Source organism: Budorcas taxicolor, chromosome 17, assembly GCF_023091745.1.
Source record: "Budorcas taxicolor isolate Tak-1 chromosome 17, Takin1.1, whole genome shotgun sequence".
Lineage (NCBI taxonomy): Eukaryota > Metazoa > Chordata > Mammalia > Artiodactyla > Bovidae > Budorcas > Budorcas taxicolor.
Genome location: NC_068926.1, coordinates 67,673,077 through 67,690,875, shown reverse-complemented (window position 1 = coordinate 67,690,875; position 17,799 = coordinate 67,673,077). Strand labels below are relative to the sequence as shown.

At 47.0% G+C, this 17,799-nt stretch overlaps 1 protein-coding gene across 3 annotated transcripts in view; it reads left to right on the top strand.

Moving 5' to 3' along the window:
- TTC28 (tetratricopeptide repeat domain 28) overlaps positions 1-17,799 on the top strand; it is a 557,344-nt gene that overhangs the window by 456,612 nt on the left and 82,933 nt on the right. For all 3 annotated transcript variants that reach the window (XM_052654609.1, XM_052654608.1, XM_052654611.1), the window contains 6 exons: positions 4,881-6,222; positions 7,478-8,001; positions 11,476-11,585; positions 13,253-13,382; positions 15,420-15,638; positions 17,587-17,752. In XM_052654609.1, the coding sequence (XP_052510569.1) occupies positions 4,881-6,222; positions 7,478-8,001; positions 11,476-11,585; positions 13,253-13,382; positions 15,420-15,638; positions 17,587-17,752 (2,491 nt within the window). The remainder of the gene's footprint in view (positions 1-4,880; positions 6,223-7,477; positions 8,002-11,475; positions 11,586-13,252; positions 13,383-15,419; positions 15,639-17,586; positions 17,753-17,799) is intronic.

The following is a 17,799-nucleotide window of genomic DNA, read 5'->3' as shown; positions in this document are numbered from 1 at the left end:
GTCATGGCATCCGGTCCCATCACTTCATGGCAAATAGAAGGGGAAAAAGTGGAAGCAGTGACAGATTTTATTTTCTTGGGCTCCAGAATCACTGTGGATGGTAATTGCAGCCATGAAATTAAAAGACACTTTCTGCTTAGAAGGAAAGTATGACAAACTTAGCATATTAAAAAGCAGAGACATCGCTTTGTTGCCAAAGTCCATATAGTCAAAGCTACAGTTTTTCCAGTAGTCATGTACGGATGTGAGTTGGACCATAAAGACTTGAATCCCAAAGAAATGATGCTTTTGCGTTATGGTGCTGGAGAAGACTCTTGAGAGTCCCTTCGACAGCAAGGCGATCAGAGCAGTCAATCCTAAAGAAGCTCCAATACTTGGGCCACCTGGTGTGAAAAGCCAACTCCTTGAAAAAAGACCCTGCTGCTGGGAAAGATTGAAGGCAAAAGGAGAAAGGGGTGAAAGAGGATGAGACGGTTAGGTAGCATCACTGACTAAATGGACATGAATTTGAGCACACTCCGAGAGATAGTGGAGGACAGAGGAGCCTGGTGTGCTGCAGTCCATGGGGTCCGCAAAGAGTTGGACACGATTTAGTGAGTGAACAGCAGCAGTAAATCCATAACCACGTGTCCTTTCCCCACACGCCTTGTGAGAACTGGGCTTTGTGAGGCTCTTCTGCCCCACTAATCTTCATTTAATTCCCCTCCCTGCAGCACGTTGCCACCTAGTGCGCCCCGCTGACAGGCCCTCTGTAAGTCTTCATCTGAGTGACAGCCCTGGAAGATCAAGCTGTGGTCTCAAAAGGGAAGGAGGATCTGCAGATTATGTCCGCAGCATGTGCAGTCACTCTGCTGGCAGCTCTCAGGGCTGCTTTTATGTTGCCTCAACAAAGAGAAGGGCTGCCAAGAGTGTGTAATGTTCCGTTCAGAATGCTCCGGGCTGGCAGCGGCAGGGACAGGGCAGACACGGGCAGAAGAAAAATGCCCACCTCAGCCGGCCTGGCTCCTCTTACCCTTAGCTGTGTCTGGCAGTCTTTGAGAATCTTCCTGTGTTCTTTATAGACTCTTGGAGGTGTCAGCTGAGGAGAAAGGTGAAGGAAAGGGGAGTGTGGGCAAGCTGGCTGGAGGTCAGATCATTTTGCCATAACCAGCAGGCAGTTTCTTTCACAAATCATTGAGCCCTGGGTAGCCATTATCATCCCAACTGCTCCCTATTAACTAGCCAGACTCTTGAGGCCCTGAGAGTAAGAGAAATGGAATTCCTTTTCCTTTGAACTCTCACTCTCTGAATACTGCTCATAGCGTGTTTGCGTAGCATGCATCATTAGCAAAGCTTATTGATATACACTACTGTGTTTCTCATACTGTTTCCTTGAGATTACTGTAACCTGGCCTCGTTAATAAGAAAACAAAAAACACCGAGAAGTTTTCAGTTTTAAAAAAAAACAACAAAACAAAGGCTCAGAGACATAAGTTTACAGTCTCAAAGATATCAATTGAATGAGATGGGAGCCAGGCTTATAAGATGGGACTTCTGACTTAAAGTCCTGTGCCTTTTCCATTATAGCATGCTTTTCCAGATACTTAGCCAGCTTCCTATAGGATGGGGTACAGGTGGGGAGGCTGGGGTGCTAGGCAGGTGACCTGTTCTTTGGTGATAGGAGGCACACACAAAACCTGAGCTTCCTCCGTTGCCTTCTCTGAAGGCCCCATGCTGCTTGCTTCCTCTTACCATCATCTTAGCGACCAATTAGTGACCACATTGCCTTAAAAATCATTGCCCTGAAATCCAAAAGCTGTGGGGAAACAATCATTGCAAAGGCATCACTGTGAGGGGAAGTCTGAGAGGGTTAAGAGGACACTCTGCCACCCTCCCCAGCTCCGGCTCCGCACTCACAGCAGGGCAGGCATCCTGCTGCTTATTTCTCCTCATGCAAAGCTGAGGAGAGAAGGAGTAAATGGTGCATTTCTGCGAAGGATACCTGGAAAGTTGAAACCTTACAAGTTTCCTCTTTAGGTAAAAGCAGGTTAGGGATCCAGGCCACATTCAGGCCTTCAGAACTGAAATGTTTCTGTCACTAGGGTTTCAGGTGATTCTGAGGTAATGCGTTTTGGGCAGGTTAGAGTTTCTGACCTTGAAACAGTCTTTGAAAATCTGTTCCTTCCAGCTGGGATGCCAGTGACATCCCTGATCCAGGGGAGTGACCAGACCTAATCTTCTCCAATTGGAGCAGAGTTTCATAAATATTTGATTAATTTTTAAACCAAGGATTATGCACGCAGCATAGAAAAATCCTATAAAATACGCAAAATTCTACCACCCCAAAATTACTACTGTTAACATTTTTAAAAATATATACTGTATGTATAAATATAAACATATATCTATACACATACATGCTTGAACCCTATTAATGTTTTTGTAAAGGACACTATTTTACGCCCGTATAACCCCTTTGCTCAGTCACTTCAGTTGTGTCTACTCTTTGTGACGCTATGGACTGTAGCCCGCCAGGCTCCTCTGTCTATAGGATGCTCCAGGCAAGATTACTCAAGTGGGTTGCCTTGCCCTCCTCCTGGGGATCTTCCCAATCCAGGGATCAAACCCACATCTCCTGCATTACAGGAGGATTCTTTACTGCTGAGCCCTGGGGAAGCCCATATAACCCCTTAATACATTTTATTTTTTCCCATGTCAATATATAAACTTCTACTTCACCATTTTTAATGGTACCATGTTATTCCATCATATAGAGTACCATAATTTGCTTATTTTAAACTGAAATATTTAGCTCATACAAGGAAATACACAGAATTACCATAGTTTGTTTAATCTCTACCACCTTGAGAATTCCCTTCCCTGGAAGCATATAGTAATTTCAGTAACTAATATTTGAATTTCACTTTATAGTTTGCAGTGAGCTTGCACATACATCATTTCATTTGATCCTCACTACTATCCTAGTGGTACCAAGATTATCATTTTCCTCAAAGAGGCTAAATGGTTTATCCAGTGTCCCGAATCCAGTTAATGTCATACGGATGGCTGGATCCAGAGACAGGCACGACCCCTGGGGCAGGACAGACCTCCGCTTCAGGGAGTCAGGAGCAAAGGAGTGGCCCTGGCATGCTCCTCTCTCCCCCACGTCCTGCTCACTTCAGCTTGTATTGTGTATGTTGGCAATATTTTTTTCATGACTGTCTCCCTTATGACCCTTTGTGCTTTCTGAGGGCAGACTTGTGTCTTCCTTTCTCTCCCTGTGTGTTGCCTACCACAAGGCTTGATACACAATAAATGTTCAGTTAATATTTGCTGGGTCAGTGTGTAAGTGAGTGAATGAAGGAAGGAAGGAAAGAAAGGTATTGTAAAGATAAGCAAATTGCAGAGGCTGGATTTTGATAGCTTGCTTTCTCAATGCCTCTATTTTCAATTCAGACATTTCAGTGAGAAGCCATCTTGGTGTTTTTGAGTTTTTATACTTCTGCAGGTTTTGGTCACCAGTACAAAGTTCACACGTTGATGAATAGAAAAGCATATTCAAAACCAAGGGCAGAGAGAAACCTGTTTGCATACTAGATCCTTTTGCCTCTTCTGTATCTCCCATTCAGCCCCAACTGGAATGAACCAGCACCTTAAAGGTGCTTCCCAAGTTCCTTCTATGATATCCCTCATTTGCAACTGCTTTATATTTATGGTATTTATGATATATCTCATTTTGAACTGCTTGTAAAAACAACCGCTTAGCTTAGCAGCTATAACATAGTTTATGAGAGCTGTTTGAAGTGCTATTATTGTTGACTGTAAAAGCTGGATAGCAAAATTAGAAGAAATTTTGAAACAAAAATCATTCGAATCCCATCACCTAACAAGGCAACTGTTTTTATCTTTCCATAATCCCCTTGAGGTCTTGTCCACGTGCACACATTCATTTTCCTCATCATTGTTACAGGGAGCATGCAGCATTGTTCTTTGCTTTTTCCACTTAACATTATTGCAAGAACCCATTTTTCCTTGTTTTTCTGCATAGTCTTTGTAATGATCTTTTTAATGACTGCATAATCCCCTATTGAGTTGATGTACCAAAATGTACTTATACAACCCCCAGTGTTTGCCATTGAAGATGTTTCTGATCTTCCACTAATCCATAACCCTGCAGTGAAGACTGTCAGGCGTAGAACTTCTGAGGATTTCCTTAGAAGACACTCCCCTGAGCAGGACTGCAGGGCCTGAGCAGCACCGGAAGTGAGGCTCTCTCGCCGCTCCTCCAGAGGCTGTTCCCATTTATGTCCAGCAGTTGATGGGTTTACTAGTTTCAGGACCACCTCACTGGTACAGGGTATTGTTTAAATTTTTTGTTTGCTAATTTAATAGAAGTAAAATGGTACTTCAGAGTTGCTTTATTTTGCATTTCTTTGATTATTAAAAGAAATTAACATTTTCCCCTGTGGTTACTCTTTGTATTTCCTTGGTTGTGAGTTGTCTGCCTATTTCAGTAAATTAAGGTCTTGATTTTTTTTTAATCAAACCCAGTTAAATCTTTATACACAATAGCTATTGAATTTTTTGTATATGATTTATATATTTCCCAGTATTGTGTTTGCCTTTTAATTTTAGGCATCTATTTATAGTATAAAACTTACTATTTTTGTAACCAAATCTGTCAGTGTTTTTTGTGGGTTTTTTTTTTTTTTTTTTTTCCTGCTGCTTTGAAGCTTAGAAAGCTATTCCCCCTCTGGAGAGCTGATAAATATTTAATTCTACCTTCTGTTATTTTAAATTCTTTAATTCATCTGGATTGTGTTGGAGTATAAATCGAGTTGCAAATTACATTTTATTGCTAATCAGTCATTCCAACCCTTTTCTTTTGTGCTCTTTCTCAGGAATCATACACCAGATGAAAGGTGATTATGACACTGCACTGAAACTCCACAAGACCCACTTGTGCATCGCCCAGGAGCTGAGTGACTACGCCGCCCAGGGCCGCGCCTATGGAAACATGGGCAATGCCTACAATGCTCTGGGCATGTACGACCAGGCGGTCAAGTACCACCGGCAGGAGCTACAGATCTCCATGGAAGTGAACGACCGTGCCTCACAGGCATCCACGCACGGGAACCTCGCCGTGGCCTACCAGGCGCTGGGCGCCCACGACCGGGCCCTACAGCACTATCAGAACCACTTGAACATCGCCCGGGAGCTGCGAGACATCCAGAGCGAGGCGCGGGCTCTTAGCAACCTGGGCAACTTCCACTGCTCTCGAGGGGAGTACGTCCAGGCCGCCCCCTATTACGAACAGTACCTCCGGCTTGCTCCTGACCTTCAAGACATGGAGGGAGAAGGGAAGGTCTGCCACAACCTTGGCTATGCCCATTACTGCCTTGGAAATTACCAGGAGGCGGTAAAGTACTATGAGCAGGATCTGGCCCTGGCCAAAGACCTTCACGACAAATTGAGTCAAGCAAAAGCTTACTGCAACTTGGGCTTAGCGTTCAAGGCTCTGCTGAATTTCAGCAAAGCTGAAGAGTGTCAAAAGTACCTACTGTCCCTAGCCCAGTCCCTGAATAATTCCCAGGCTAAATTTAGAGCCCTGGGGAACCTGGGCGATATATTCATCTGTAAAAAAGATATCAATGGTGCAATAAAATTCTATGAGCAGCAGCTGGGCTTGGCTCACCACGTGAAGGACAGGAGACTGGAGGCCAGTGCGTATGCAGCCCTGGGCACTGCATACCGAATGATCCAGAAACACGACAAGGCCTTGGGTTATCACACACAGGAGCTGGAGGTATATCAGGAGCTGAGTGACCTGCTGGGAGAGTGCAGAGCCCATGGGCACCTGGCCGCAGTCTACATGGCCCTGGGGAAGTACACAATGGCTTTCAAGTGTTACGAAGAGCAGCTGGATCTAGGGCAGAAGCTGAAGGACCCAAGTCTCGAAGCCCAGGTCTATGGCAACATGGGCATCACAAAGATGAACATGAATGTGATGGAAGAAGCCATCGGCTACTTCGAGCAGCAGCTGGCCATGCTGCAGCAGCTGAGTGGGAACGAGTCTGTGCTCGACAGGGGCCGGGCCTACGGCAACCTGGGGGATTGCTACGAGGCCCTGGGCGACTACGAGGAAGCTATCAAGTACTATGAACAGTATTTATCTGTTGCCCAGAGTTTGAATCGCATGCAAGACCAAGCCAAGGCTTACCGAGGCCTGGGAAATGGACACAGGTAAAAATGACAGAGGACAAGTGTGATTAGTAAACCTGCCCCAGGGTCAGCTGTTATGTCCACATGGCAGCGCACTGACTGCAGAGCAGCTCCATCATACACCGCTCACTCGCTTCCTCCAGGGATTCCCTGGGTTTAGCAGGGGTATTTCTACCCTGTGTCATGGAGGAAGAAGCTAAGCCCAGAGTTTATGTCCAGGGTTACACAGCTTGAAAGGGACAGCTGAGAGTTTAACGCAGGACTCTCTGACTCCAAATGCAGTGCCTTTCTGACTGCATCATAATGAGCAGACTGAAAGAGAGACTAGGAAGGGGAAAGATGAATGAATCAATCTAATTTACCTTTTCTGATTGCCCCTCACATTATATGAATGTGTTCATTAATATAACATCTCTACCCACCAGTTACTTGGACCCCATATCGTTGCTTTTAGCGAAAGCCACCTCAAACGAGGGGGAGTGAATGAGCATATACTATCATCATGCTAGGCACCTTGTGTAGACATCCTGTTTAATATTTCTTGCAGTAGTGTACTAGTCTACATTTATCATTATTGGCTACCGAATGTGGGATTTATCAGCATCCAGAAACTGAAGCTCAGGGAAAGGGATCCACATGTCCTACACAGCTGGTTTGGTCTGCTGCCGGAGCCCACGCCCTTCTCCCTCTTATCGTGTCATCTCTTAGCAGCGCAACAAGACACACTGTCGGCCAAGGCACTGCTTTCCTCCTGGGCGTGCGGAACCCAAGAAGGTGTCTGTGTTTGCAGAATATATGGCCTCTCCAGACAGGCAGGGGATTAGGGCTCCCGGAGAGGAGGAAGGGCAAGGGTCAGACTAAATCATCACCCACAGAGTGCTCTGGGAAGCTCAGGGTGAAAGATTTATCGCCATTGTAAAGTGATTTCAAAAACATAGTCTGTGCAGTAGTGGAAATTGGGAGGCCCAAAGAACCAAACAGTTCACTTGCTATCATTGTGCCTATTAATATATTTTATGTTTCCTCTGGGGTGTATATCCCATTGAATCTCAGGCTCTTGGGAAGGTCACTAAGGGATGACTCTTGAATTGCTTTCCAGATTATGAAATTCCCCTGCATCTCACTCTAAGGGCACATGATAGATTTTAGCTAGAAGAGGAGTTAAGAGCTTCTATAGTAAGTGACAGTGACAAATGCTTTTCATTTTCTCAGGGGCTTTAGCATGTCTGCACCTGCACAAAATAATATCATTGCTTTTCTGTCTACATCCCCACAGGGCAATGGGGAGCCTGCAGCAAGCCCTGGTGTGCTTTGAAAAGAGGCTCGTGGTCGCCCATGAGCTCGGGGAGGCCTTTAATAAAGCCCAGGCCTATGGCGAGCTGGGAAGTCTGCACAGCCAATTAGGGAATTATGAACAAGCCATTTCCTGCCTTGAACGCCAGCTGAACATTGCTAGAGAGATGAAGGACCGAGCTCTGGAAAGTGACGCGGCCTGTGGCCTGGGGGGTGTGTACCAGCAGATGGGAGAGTACGATACAGCCCTGCAGTACCACCAGCTGGATCTGCAGATTGCCGAGGAGACCAACAACCCCACGTGCCAGGGCCGGGCCTATGGGAACCTGGGCCTGACCTATGAGTCCCTGGGCACCTTCGAGAGAGCCGTGGTCTATCAGGAACAGCACTTGAGCATCGCTGCCCAGATGAATGACTTGGTGGCCAAGACAGTGTCTTACAGCAGCCTTGGAAGGACGCATCATGCTCTGCAAAACTACTCCCAGGCAGTCATGTACTTGCAGGAAGGTAAGTGGAAAGGTCTGTGCAGCTTCTCGATCTACTCTGAGTCTGAGCTCACAGTCTGCCCAGGAGGAAATGCACTTGTGTGAGTGACCATCTCGACCTGGAGTGAGGATTCAGAGGCTACATCATCAGTTCAACTCCAAAACCACAGTGTTGCCCCTTGGGTGCTCCTTAAGAGTTCACAGTTCTTTCCTCTCTCCTGGATGCATTACCCAGCTTGTCTCACTCTGCTAGCCATCTGTCCAGGGAGCTGATACCCTCCTTGCCTTTCCGAGCCCTCCACTGAATGAAAAACACCTTCTCCACAAGATGAAGTTAGATTTTAAGGTGTACAGTTTAATGCTCTGCATCAGGAGATGCGCAGCGGTTCCGAGCCCGTTGTGCACTAGACAATACATGAGCTGCGTCAGCACTGTGTAGAAGTCCATTTCAGAGTGGTGCCAGGGTCTAATCCAGTAGCATCTGTCTTAAGGGTCGCTCAAGCTGTCAGCCAGGTTTCCCAGGATTGGTTACCCGCGGGGCTGGGCTGGCGCCACAGTGCGCTTGCTTCAGGCCGGCCCAGAAAGTGCCTGCTTCCCTCACTTCCCCTGGCCCTGTTCCCTCTCTGGCAGAGGCTCCATGCGGCTACCTGCATACAGGTGGTCCTGTGGTGCTTCCTCCCTCACCGTGCAGAAGCCCTGCGGCAGTGTGTTTGCCCTCCACTCCGAAAATTCTCCTGCAAAGTACTTCTTCTCACAGGACCTTGGAAGGGAGCACAGCAGACGCAGTGTTCTTGGCTCTTGAGTAAAAGGAAAGGGGTACTGATTTCCAGCAAAAACGCTCATGTGTGGTTTCCAAAAAACTTTCCATACATAGTTTATCTAATTGGATTTAATTCTCTTAGTAACCCTGAGAGGTGTATCTTTTCATTCCCACTGGCAGCTAAGTGACCTGAGGCTCAGAGTGCAGTGGCTTCATCCTGACTGCGTGGTCAGTCAGTGGTGGCATGGGGCTCAGCCCAGGTTTCTTGATCCCAGGAACTGCATGAGACCCCACACAGCCTCCTAGAACAGAGCCAGGCTGGCGCAGTCGCGTCCACGATCACTCCTGAGCCCCAGCTGGGAGCTGGGAGAGAGAGACAGCTCACGGAGTGGAGGACGAGCCAGCAGCCGATGGTCAGGGTGGTCCTCTGCGCAGACCAGGTCTTGCCCTGGCCTGCAGGCTGAGAGGTTACTGGGAGGCTGTAAGCCACTCCCCAGACATTGTTTGGCTCCCACTCAATGGGAGCTCTGCCTCAATGCATTAAATACGAGAGTTGGCTTTTGGTTTCCTGAAACTAGACTGTGGTAAAATTCTAACAGACTGGGGGCAGTTTTCAGTTGAATATGTAAAAACTATTAAATTCAGACCTAGCGAATGACAACCTTTCAGCTGTGTTCTTTGGTTTTTCCTGAAACATTATTTCCGTGAAGCAGCTGCTTTGCCTGAGATATTGTAACATAGTTCTAGATTTATGGAAAGCTTTTTTTTTTTATTGTTGTAATTTTAAGTCTTGCAGAGATCCAGATTCTTATTGTGGCATCTCCTCAGTGTCTTTTTAGTGGATGTGGTCTACCCCAGAGCCTGATGTTCCTCTTGGGCCCATCCAGACGCCTCTTCACATGAGTCGTTATAGGTGCAGGACCCCTATTGGATGCTTTCTGAGTGCTCTGAGTTGGGTTTTCAGCCTCTTGCAAAGAGGGAACAGTTCAGTTGGAAACCACTTTAGTTCTCTTTCCTGACTTTCAGAAGGGGCTGTGGACTAGCGTCACACCACCCATGTGCAATAGAATCTCATAGGTGGGCTTGGTCAGAGTCCTTTGAACAAGCTCTGTGGGTTGTATAGTTACCCTTGATTGAAACCACTGGTCTCATCCAGTTTTTTCTCTTTTTGCAAATAAAGCAAGGGAGCTAGAGCCAACTCGGCTCCAGGAGAGCCGGATGGCTGGGTCAGATCCTCAGAGCAGAAGCAGGTGGAAACTGGGATAGCACAGATGTCGTGTCTACCGTGTTTGCTCTTCACTGTTGAACTTGTGACCATGGGGTCAGGGAGGGTCCCCACTATGGGATCCAGCAGGGAGCATGGTCAAGTCCCTGCTTGCACAGAACATAGCTTCTGAGGGGCTGCCACAGTGAACTCCCAGCTTGGAGGCCCTGGCCTAACAAGGAGAGCAATCCTGAAGAGGGAATAGGGCTAGCTGGTTGAAGGTTAAAACAACCAGCCTCCTCCTGGTTTTCACACAAGAACCATTTCTTCTATTTCTGTTCCTACTCTACGAAGTATTTTAAAATGTGAATAATTTACAAGTACATATTGTTTTTGTTAACCCAGTGACATGATTCAAATGTAAAATGCTGTTACTAAGTTTTCTGAGTTATGTGCATTTTGAGATACATGATATTTTATGGAGCTTGAACCCGAGTCTCACTTTTATTAGCCTCTCAACTGACTTGATTCTTTTCCAGAAGTCTGAAACTGAGTGGGCCCAGCATGCTCAGATGCAGGTTCCCATTCACCCTGAATTAGATTAGAAAGAGGAAGTCCTTCCTTTGCGTGTACAGTTGTAGCACGGGGCCCTTCCTGCCATCTCGACACAAGCTGACTTCTCATTTCAGAGAGCAGGGTAACGAGGGCAGAGTGATGCTGAGAACTGCTTAGTGACCCACACAATAAAAGGTTGCCTTCAGATTTGACTCGCTCAAAGCCCTGGAGGTTGCCAGCATCCTGAAATCCAGAAGCTTGCTGTGAGTAAGTGACCCAAACTGCTGGTGCCTATCCAAAGGCCAGTAGAATGAGGACAGTCTGATCTAAAGCTTTTGACTCACAAAACCACTTGTTCTGCATCCCCACTGAGGCACATCGAAGTCTCAGCCTTAAAGGAAAAGCAGATGGGATGTGAAGTGTGTCAGTGGCATCAGTAACAGAAGGCAGGGTCAGGCAGTGCGAGCATTCTGCTTCCAGAAGGACATCCGATGTGTGTCCTGTCAGTGCTGATTGGATGCTGTGCACAGGGTGATAGGAGAGACCTGAGCTGGCTTCTGTGCTTGGCTGTGGAGCGTCAGAAACACTACTGCCAGCCAGAGAATTGGGTTCAATACGTTTATAGGCCTGGAGTTTTCATTTGCAAAGTTAGGGATTTCACAGTGGGGAGGGCAGCCAGTTGGGTTCTATTTGCTTCTGTGTTTCTGCCTGCCCTGCAAGCCTGTCTCCTGCTGATAGCCATTGCGTGAGCTCTTGCTGGGGCATCTTGGAGTGACCTGGAAAGGTCGCTACTAACACAGAATTTGATAAGAATGCTTACTCTGCCTTGGCTGAGTCTGCTGTTGTCCTGCATTTTATCTCGCTGGGTTGCTGACAATCTTTATATCCACCTGAGGCAGAATTACCCTTTAGAACTCCTTGACAGGGTGGAATTGTCTGTCTTCTATCGTCCTCAAAATTTCTCTCTCTGAATTCAGGTTTAAGGCTAGCAGAGCAGCTAGGCCGAAGAGAAGATGAAGCCAAAATTCGCCATGGTCTTGGCCTCTCCCTCTGGGCGAGCGGGAATCTGGAGGAGGCCCAACATCAGGTGAGCAGGAGAACCCTTTTCTGAGTAGATTTTGTTTCTAGAAACGTGGAAGATCTTGAGATTACTATCCTAGCAGTGATGACATTTGTCAGAAGGTGTTGACTTGTGCTCTTGGTTTGACATGCAAGATATCTAGCCTGTTTCAGCCTAGACATGTTGAACCATAGTAAAGACTTGTCCACTTGTTTGATTTCTCAATAATTTCTTTTGAATTCTTGTATTATGTGCTGCTGTTCCTCATAAAACCTTAATATGACATTACATACATTTTTTGACAGAAGTAATCCAAGAATTCATAATTATTGGATTTACTGTCTTTGTAGGTTTCTAATTATATCAGTAGATGCCTCTTTCCCTTCTCCCTCCCTCTCTCTCCTCTCTCTCTCCCTCTCCCTCTCCCCTACCCACCCCGCCCATCTCTCTCTCTCTCTCTTACACACACACACACACACACACACACACACAGAGTTCATGTTTCTGCATATGTTCAACCAACAGTTGAAGAGAAATCTCCTCTTAGGCTGGCTCTGGAAATTAGAAAGATCCTTGGAGTGGTCTCTAGTCAAAGATCCCTCTGTCGCGTTGCAGGAGTTGTGAGATGGCTTTGAAAATCAAGCGCTCAGCCACTGAGGCAGCCCTTACCGTGGAGGGTGCTGTGCTAGCAAAGGGGCCCAGGATTGGTGAATCCAGGCTCTCATCTGAGGTGCTCCTGGGATTGAGGACATGATGTGCCTGAACTCATGACATTTTACAATTTAAAGAATTAATCCTCTGGTTTTCTGGTTTCAGATATTAAAGTTTTTATTGATACAGTGATTTATAGTTTTCAAAGTACTTTCACTGACTGACTGTATTCCTCAAAAACCCTGTGAGCTAGAGTGATAACCATCCCTTTATAGAGAAGAAGCCGAGGCTCTGAGTCTTGCTGAAAGTCCCCCAGCAAATTCGTGGCAGGGTCGGGAGTATGTTCCTCTTTCCTGGTCTCAGTACCTTAGTCTTAGAATTCTATTCTTTACATTTGCATGAATTTAAACGTTGATACTGTTTCCGCCTGTAAGTATCAGAGAAAAGCCTCCTGGTCCCACTGACAGAAAAGCCAAGAGAGCAGAAGGACAGTGTCTCCTTAGGGGCGTTGTGTGTCTGGTGTTGGGGCATCCGTGTGCGTGGACACAGCTGTGCAGAGCAACATCTGCTTCAGAACAGCCTGCACAAAGCCCCCTCCTCCTCCTGAGAGCACAGCTGTCCTCATGGCTCACCCCCTCCCCACGCCCCTCCACCCCCCCCCCCACCCCCCCACCCCAGCCCTTCTGCACTGGGAGGTGTGGGGTGGTGAATTACAGTGGCTTGATGACAAGAGCAGAGGCTTTTTGTTTGTTTTAATCAAAATCAGGACTTGATTGCATTAATAGCTGATCTTTTTTTGCAACTTTCAGACTATGAGTCTATTACCCCTGTCTTTTAGATCCCCTTGTCTATCAAAAATTGATTATACAAACTGTAATTTACCAAGTATGATCCAACTGATGCCTTTTCAGGTCTGGAAATGGAGACTCTGAAAACAGCTTTCCCATGGTATACCAAGATGTGAGCAGCAGTGGTCTCTAGTCAGGGAACGGCTGGCCCGTAGTTTCTGGAAGATGGATAATGTTCTCTTTCCCCCCTTGCAGCTCTACCGGGCATCAGCCTTGTTTGAGACAATCCGACACGAGGCGCAGCTGAGCACGGACTACAAGCTCTCCCTCTTCGACCTGCAGACGTCCTCCTACCAGGCCTTGCAGCGAGTGCTCGTCAGCCTCGGTGAGAGCGAGCAGTGGGGTTCCTACCCTGAGCGTGCACCCCGTGTCTGAGTCACTTAGTGAGCACCGTGATGAAATACAACTTGTTGTCACGGCAGAACTGAAGCCACAACCACAACCTAGCCTTTGAAATTCATTCATACATCCAACAAATGTTGTGCTGCGTGCTGGTCAAGAAGGCCCAGCTCCTGACCTTTGGATGCTCTTAGTTCATCAGCAGATGGAAGTTGGGGGTCCAGGAGGGTCTGATTTGGTTGTGGAAACAAAGAGGCTTGGCAGGCAGACCCAGGAGCCAGAGGAGGTGTCCTGGAGACAGGGTGCCTGAGGCAGGTGTTCCCGCTGCCCATCGGTACATGGGGGCAGGCCCTGAGAAGTCACTGGCGTCTTCCCTGGTTCATTGCCACACATCCTTTAATGCTGCTGTCTAGTAAATATGTGTACTGTCTACCCCGTGGCCGCGACACTGTCAGTGACAACTCTCCCGGGCTGGTGTGCCACATTGCATTGGGGCAGCACCCCCTACCCTTACCTGGCTTAACTGTGGCAGTCACCTGATTCCAGCTCTGCTTCTCCTCAGGCCTGCCTATCTCTGCAGACCTTTTTCCGCAGCCCAGAAGTTGGGTTAAGTAGGTGTCCATTGGAATTAACAATGTCTTTGAAGTTGGTTGTTAAGGCCTCACCAATAACCTGTCCTTTGCTTTATATATATATGAATACTCAAACTTCCCCTTAAAAAATGTGTCTACTAACTGTGCTCATTGCCTGGGATTACAGTTTATTATCTGTTATAATCACAGTGTTCAGTCTGTCTAGCACTTTGGGGCCAATTTTCCAGTGTGTACAGAAATCGTCCCTGCTGTTCCAGTTAATAACTTAATAGAGTAAGAGGAGACATTTGCATGCACACATGCAAATCCCCGCTTATCTGCTGCTGCACGGACTGCAGGAAGCGGCGTCCTCGCAGTGCTGTTGGAGCTATGGCGTCTGGCCTCCAGCCTCTGCCCACTCTCTCTGTGGACCTTCGTTCTAGCAGCTCTTCTGTAGGTACATTTGCGATTGCAAGTAAACCCTCTGCATTGTGTTTCTTCTAACAATCTTCACTTGAAAGGATGTTGGTGCATCTTTCATGCTCTCATTTTTGTGCAGTAGCTTTTACACTAGATTACAGACTAGTTTTTTAGACAAAGTGGGTTTAGAGGTTGGATCAAAAGACTGAGGAAAAACTGGAAAGAGAGAAGCGATTTCAAAGAATTAGAGACCTCAGAGGTTTGAACCCTTTGCCTGTGGGAACTAGAAGAGATAAGAAGCAAGTGTATGGGACCCCAGAATGGAATAAGGTATAAACTCCCAGTGATTATAATGTCACTTATATATACACCATGCTTTGAATGCTGCCTACTAGCCATCTCCACGTGTAGGGGCTCATTTAGTCGTTGAGATAGGCAGGACAGCTGTCAGGAGCCCTTGTTTCAAGTGACGGAGGAAAAGGCACTCCAGCAGATGTGTAAGGACACAGAGGTATAATTTGGTGGGAGATGTGGAAACGGGGCTGGTCAGTGTGATGCACGGAGGAGCTGCATTGAGGAGAAACAGAAAGATGACCATGTCCAGAGGGATCAACTGTCACGACCAAATCGGAACCAAGCTGAGCAGGAAAGTGAGAGGGTAGCCAGAGAGCAGAACATCAGGTCCAGTGAGCCAGGGGACGGGGTCAGAAACCAGGAGGCCTGGAGCAACTTGGGGTGAGGAGGGAGAGTGGCAAGTGAGGATGGATGCCATAAGCAGCGCTCCTGAGGTGGCTGTCAGACAGGGACGCCCGGCAGCTTTGAGGAGTGCGGGATCTGAACCTGGGGCTTTGAGAAGAGTGGCCCCTGCATGCGGCCTCCAGGGCAGGGGCGCACCGACAGTCTGACTGAGAGTCTGCCGCGTGTTGGTGCAGAGGCCGTGGGGCTTCCGCCTGCCGGGCTCGCTGGACCCGGTGGCCCTCTCTGATAAGCACACACCCTGCGGACTCCCAGCCTATCCCTTTGTCTCCTAGGCCATCATGATGAAGCTCTGGCTGTGGCAGAAAGAGGACGGACAAGGGCGTTTGCAGATCTCCTGGTGGAACGGCAAACAGGGCAGCAGGACTCTGACCCCTACTCCCCGGTCACTATCGATCAGATCTTAGAGATGGTTAACGGCCAGAGGGGACTCGTGCTTTACTACTCCCTGGCGGCGGGCTACCTGTACAGCTGGCTGCTTGCTCCTGGGGCAGGTAAGACCTCTTTCCTTGGGAACAGGGCAATTAAGACAGCAGACTGAAAGTCTAATGAACAGAGGTGGGAGAGATGCGTTACCATAGATCAGATCCAGGAGCTAATGTTGGCTTTCAGTGAAACCTCAGCCTCAGTGGGTAGCTGGTGGTGGGGCATTCAATTAATAAGACAGCCCAGCTTTTTCATTCCCCCAAGAAATCAGAGCTCCTTGCTGGTGAATATGGAAGCATTTATCAAGGAAGACTAAGAACAGGAGGATTAATGTCACCAGCAGCCCTATTTTTAGGCAACTGTTGTTCATTAGCTAATAAAGCGATAACTGTAAGTCCTAACGAGTTCTTTCTAGATATGATTTAATAATTGTGACCCTTTGTTGTGGTCCAGTTAAAGAGACTGAAATGGTGATGGCAACTCTATCACAGTTTATCAATGAAGTCTCATGCTTGAAATGTCTGAGTTTAGCAAAACCCATTTTTAACCAGTTCATTTGTTAATCTGTTTCAGAAATAAAAATCCCCTTTGATTAAATCAGGATTAAATGTTCAGACTTTTAACAGCTTCACTAAGTACAGAACCACTAATTAGCTGTTAGGGCCATATTTTTTGCATAATAAAATGCTGATGGTTTTACCATGTTGGAGACACACCAGATCCAATTAGAGTTTATTGACTGGGGAAGTGGATCTTATAATTGGGAGTCTTGAAGAATGAGCTTCTTGGATCTGTAAGCCAATTTCAGAACGTTCAACTGCCAAGGCGAACTGACAAGCTTTTCTTGATTACCTCTCTGTCCCTTTAATTTAAAAAATGATTGCTGGATGACAGCTCTGAGGTGTTTCTTGGGTTCTAATTACATTCTGAGAATGCCGATACATTCCATGCTTCAGGATTACTCTTTGTAATTTCCCCCTTAATTCCACATTTCCATAGGCTTCCCATAAAGAACATTCTTGCCTCTGACCTTTATATGCTAACAGTTTTGAGTTGTGATGTCTGTGGTGACTTGGTGAGTGTCAGACACAGTGGGCTGAATCTCTGTATCCCAGCCCATGGAGGGCCCTGGTACTCAGGAGGATACAGCTGATGATGGAGGCATCGAGCACATTCTCTGTCTCCGTGGTGGTTATGTTGTGGGGACATGATTTGACAGGTGGCATATCCAAATCCCTGTAATAATGAGTCATGTATAATGAGGCTCCTATTGTTTCTCTTTCTGTTTCTCTTTGCTCTTAATTAGACTCTGAAGCTTTCACTGGGGCTTTAATCCAATCAGAGAGGACCAGCATTTTCTAGGGCTGACACACCTCATTACCATTTGAGAATATGTCCTCTGTTTATTGCCAGAAAATCACTGCAGACTGCCTTGGTTTCATACAGCCATCGTTTTTTGCTCCTTTAATCCATTAATGACCATTGACCAGTTGGTCTTACTTAAAGATGGTTTAAAATGTTTTTATCTGGCCTTAATGCTGTGTATTTATTTTGCTTTGCTTTTGTGAAACGAAAGGTCTATATTTGGCTAGTTACAGTTTTTGTCAGGAGTGCATCTCCTGGGAAGAATATACCTTTGGCATGCTCACGCACCATTTCTCAAAGGGAACTTTCCCTGGTTGCTGCTTCTGAGATGCATCTATTTTAAAATATGTGAACTGATGTGAACTAGTCATCAGCCCCGGAGCTTCTGAATATATATCATCAAAAGCAAAAGCCCTGTCTTGAATTCCCTGTTTTCATGCACCTGACAGTGAAAATTGTAAAAATGGTACTGACCAGAATTCTGAAAGACCTAGGATTTTAGGATTTCTTCCCATGGTTTGGAGGACAGCATGCTCGTCGTCTTTGACCTCTTGGTCACATAGCTTTGACCTTGTTGCCCCCTGCCCTCCACCTTCCCTTCCCCTTATACCCCAGGCAGGTATAACATTGGCTGTGCCTGTCTTATTTCAGGAATTCTGAAGTTTCATGAACACTACCTGGGAGACAACACAGTGGAAAACTCCAGTGACCTCCAGACGGGCAGCAGCACAGCCCTTCCAACAGCCACGAGCTCGGCCCTGGAGCAGCACATTGCCAGCGTGCGGGAGGCCCTGGGCGTGGAGTCCTACTACTCGAGGTAAGGAGTGCGGTGCTCCTGGGCCTGCCTTCAGATACCAGGGTTTT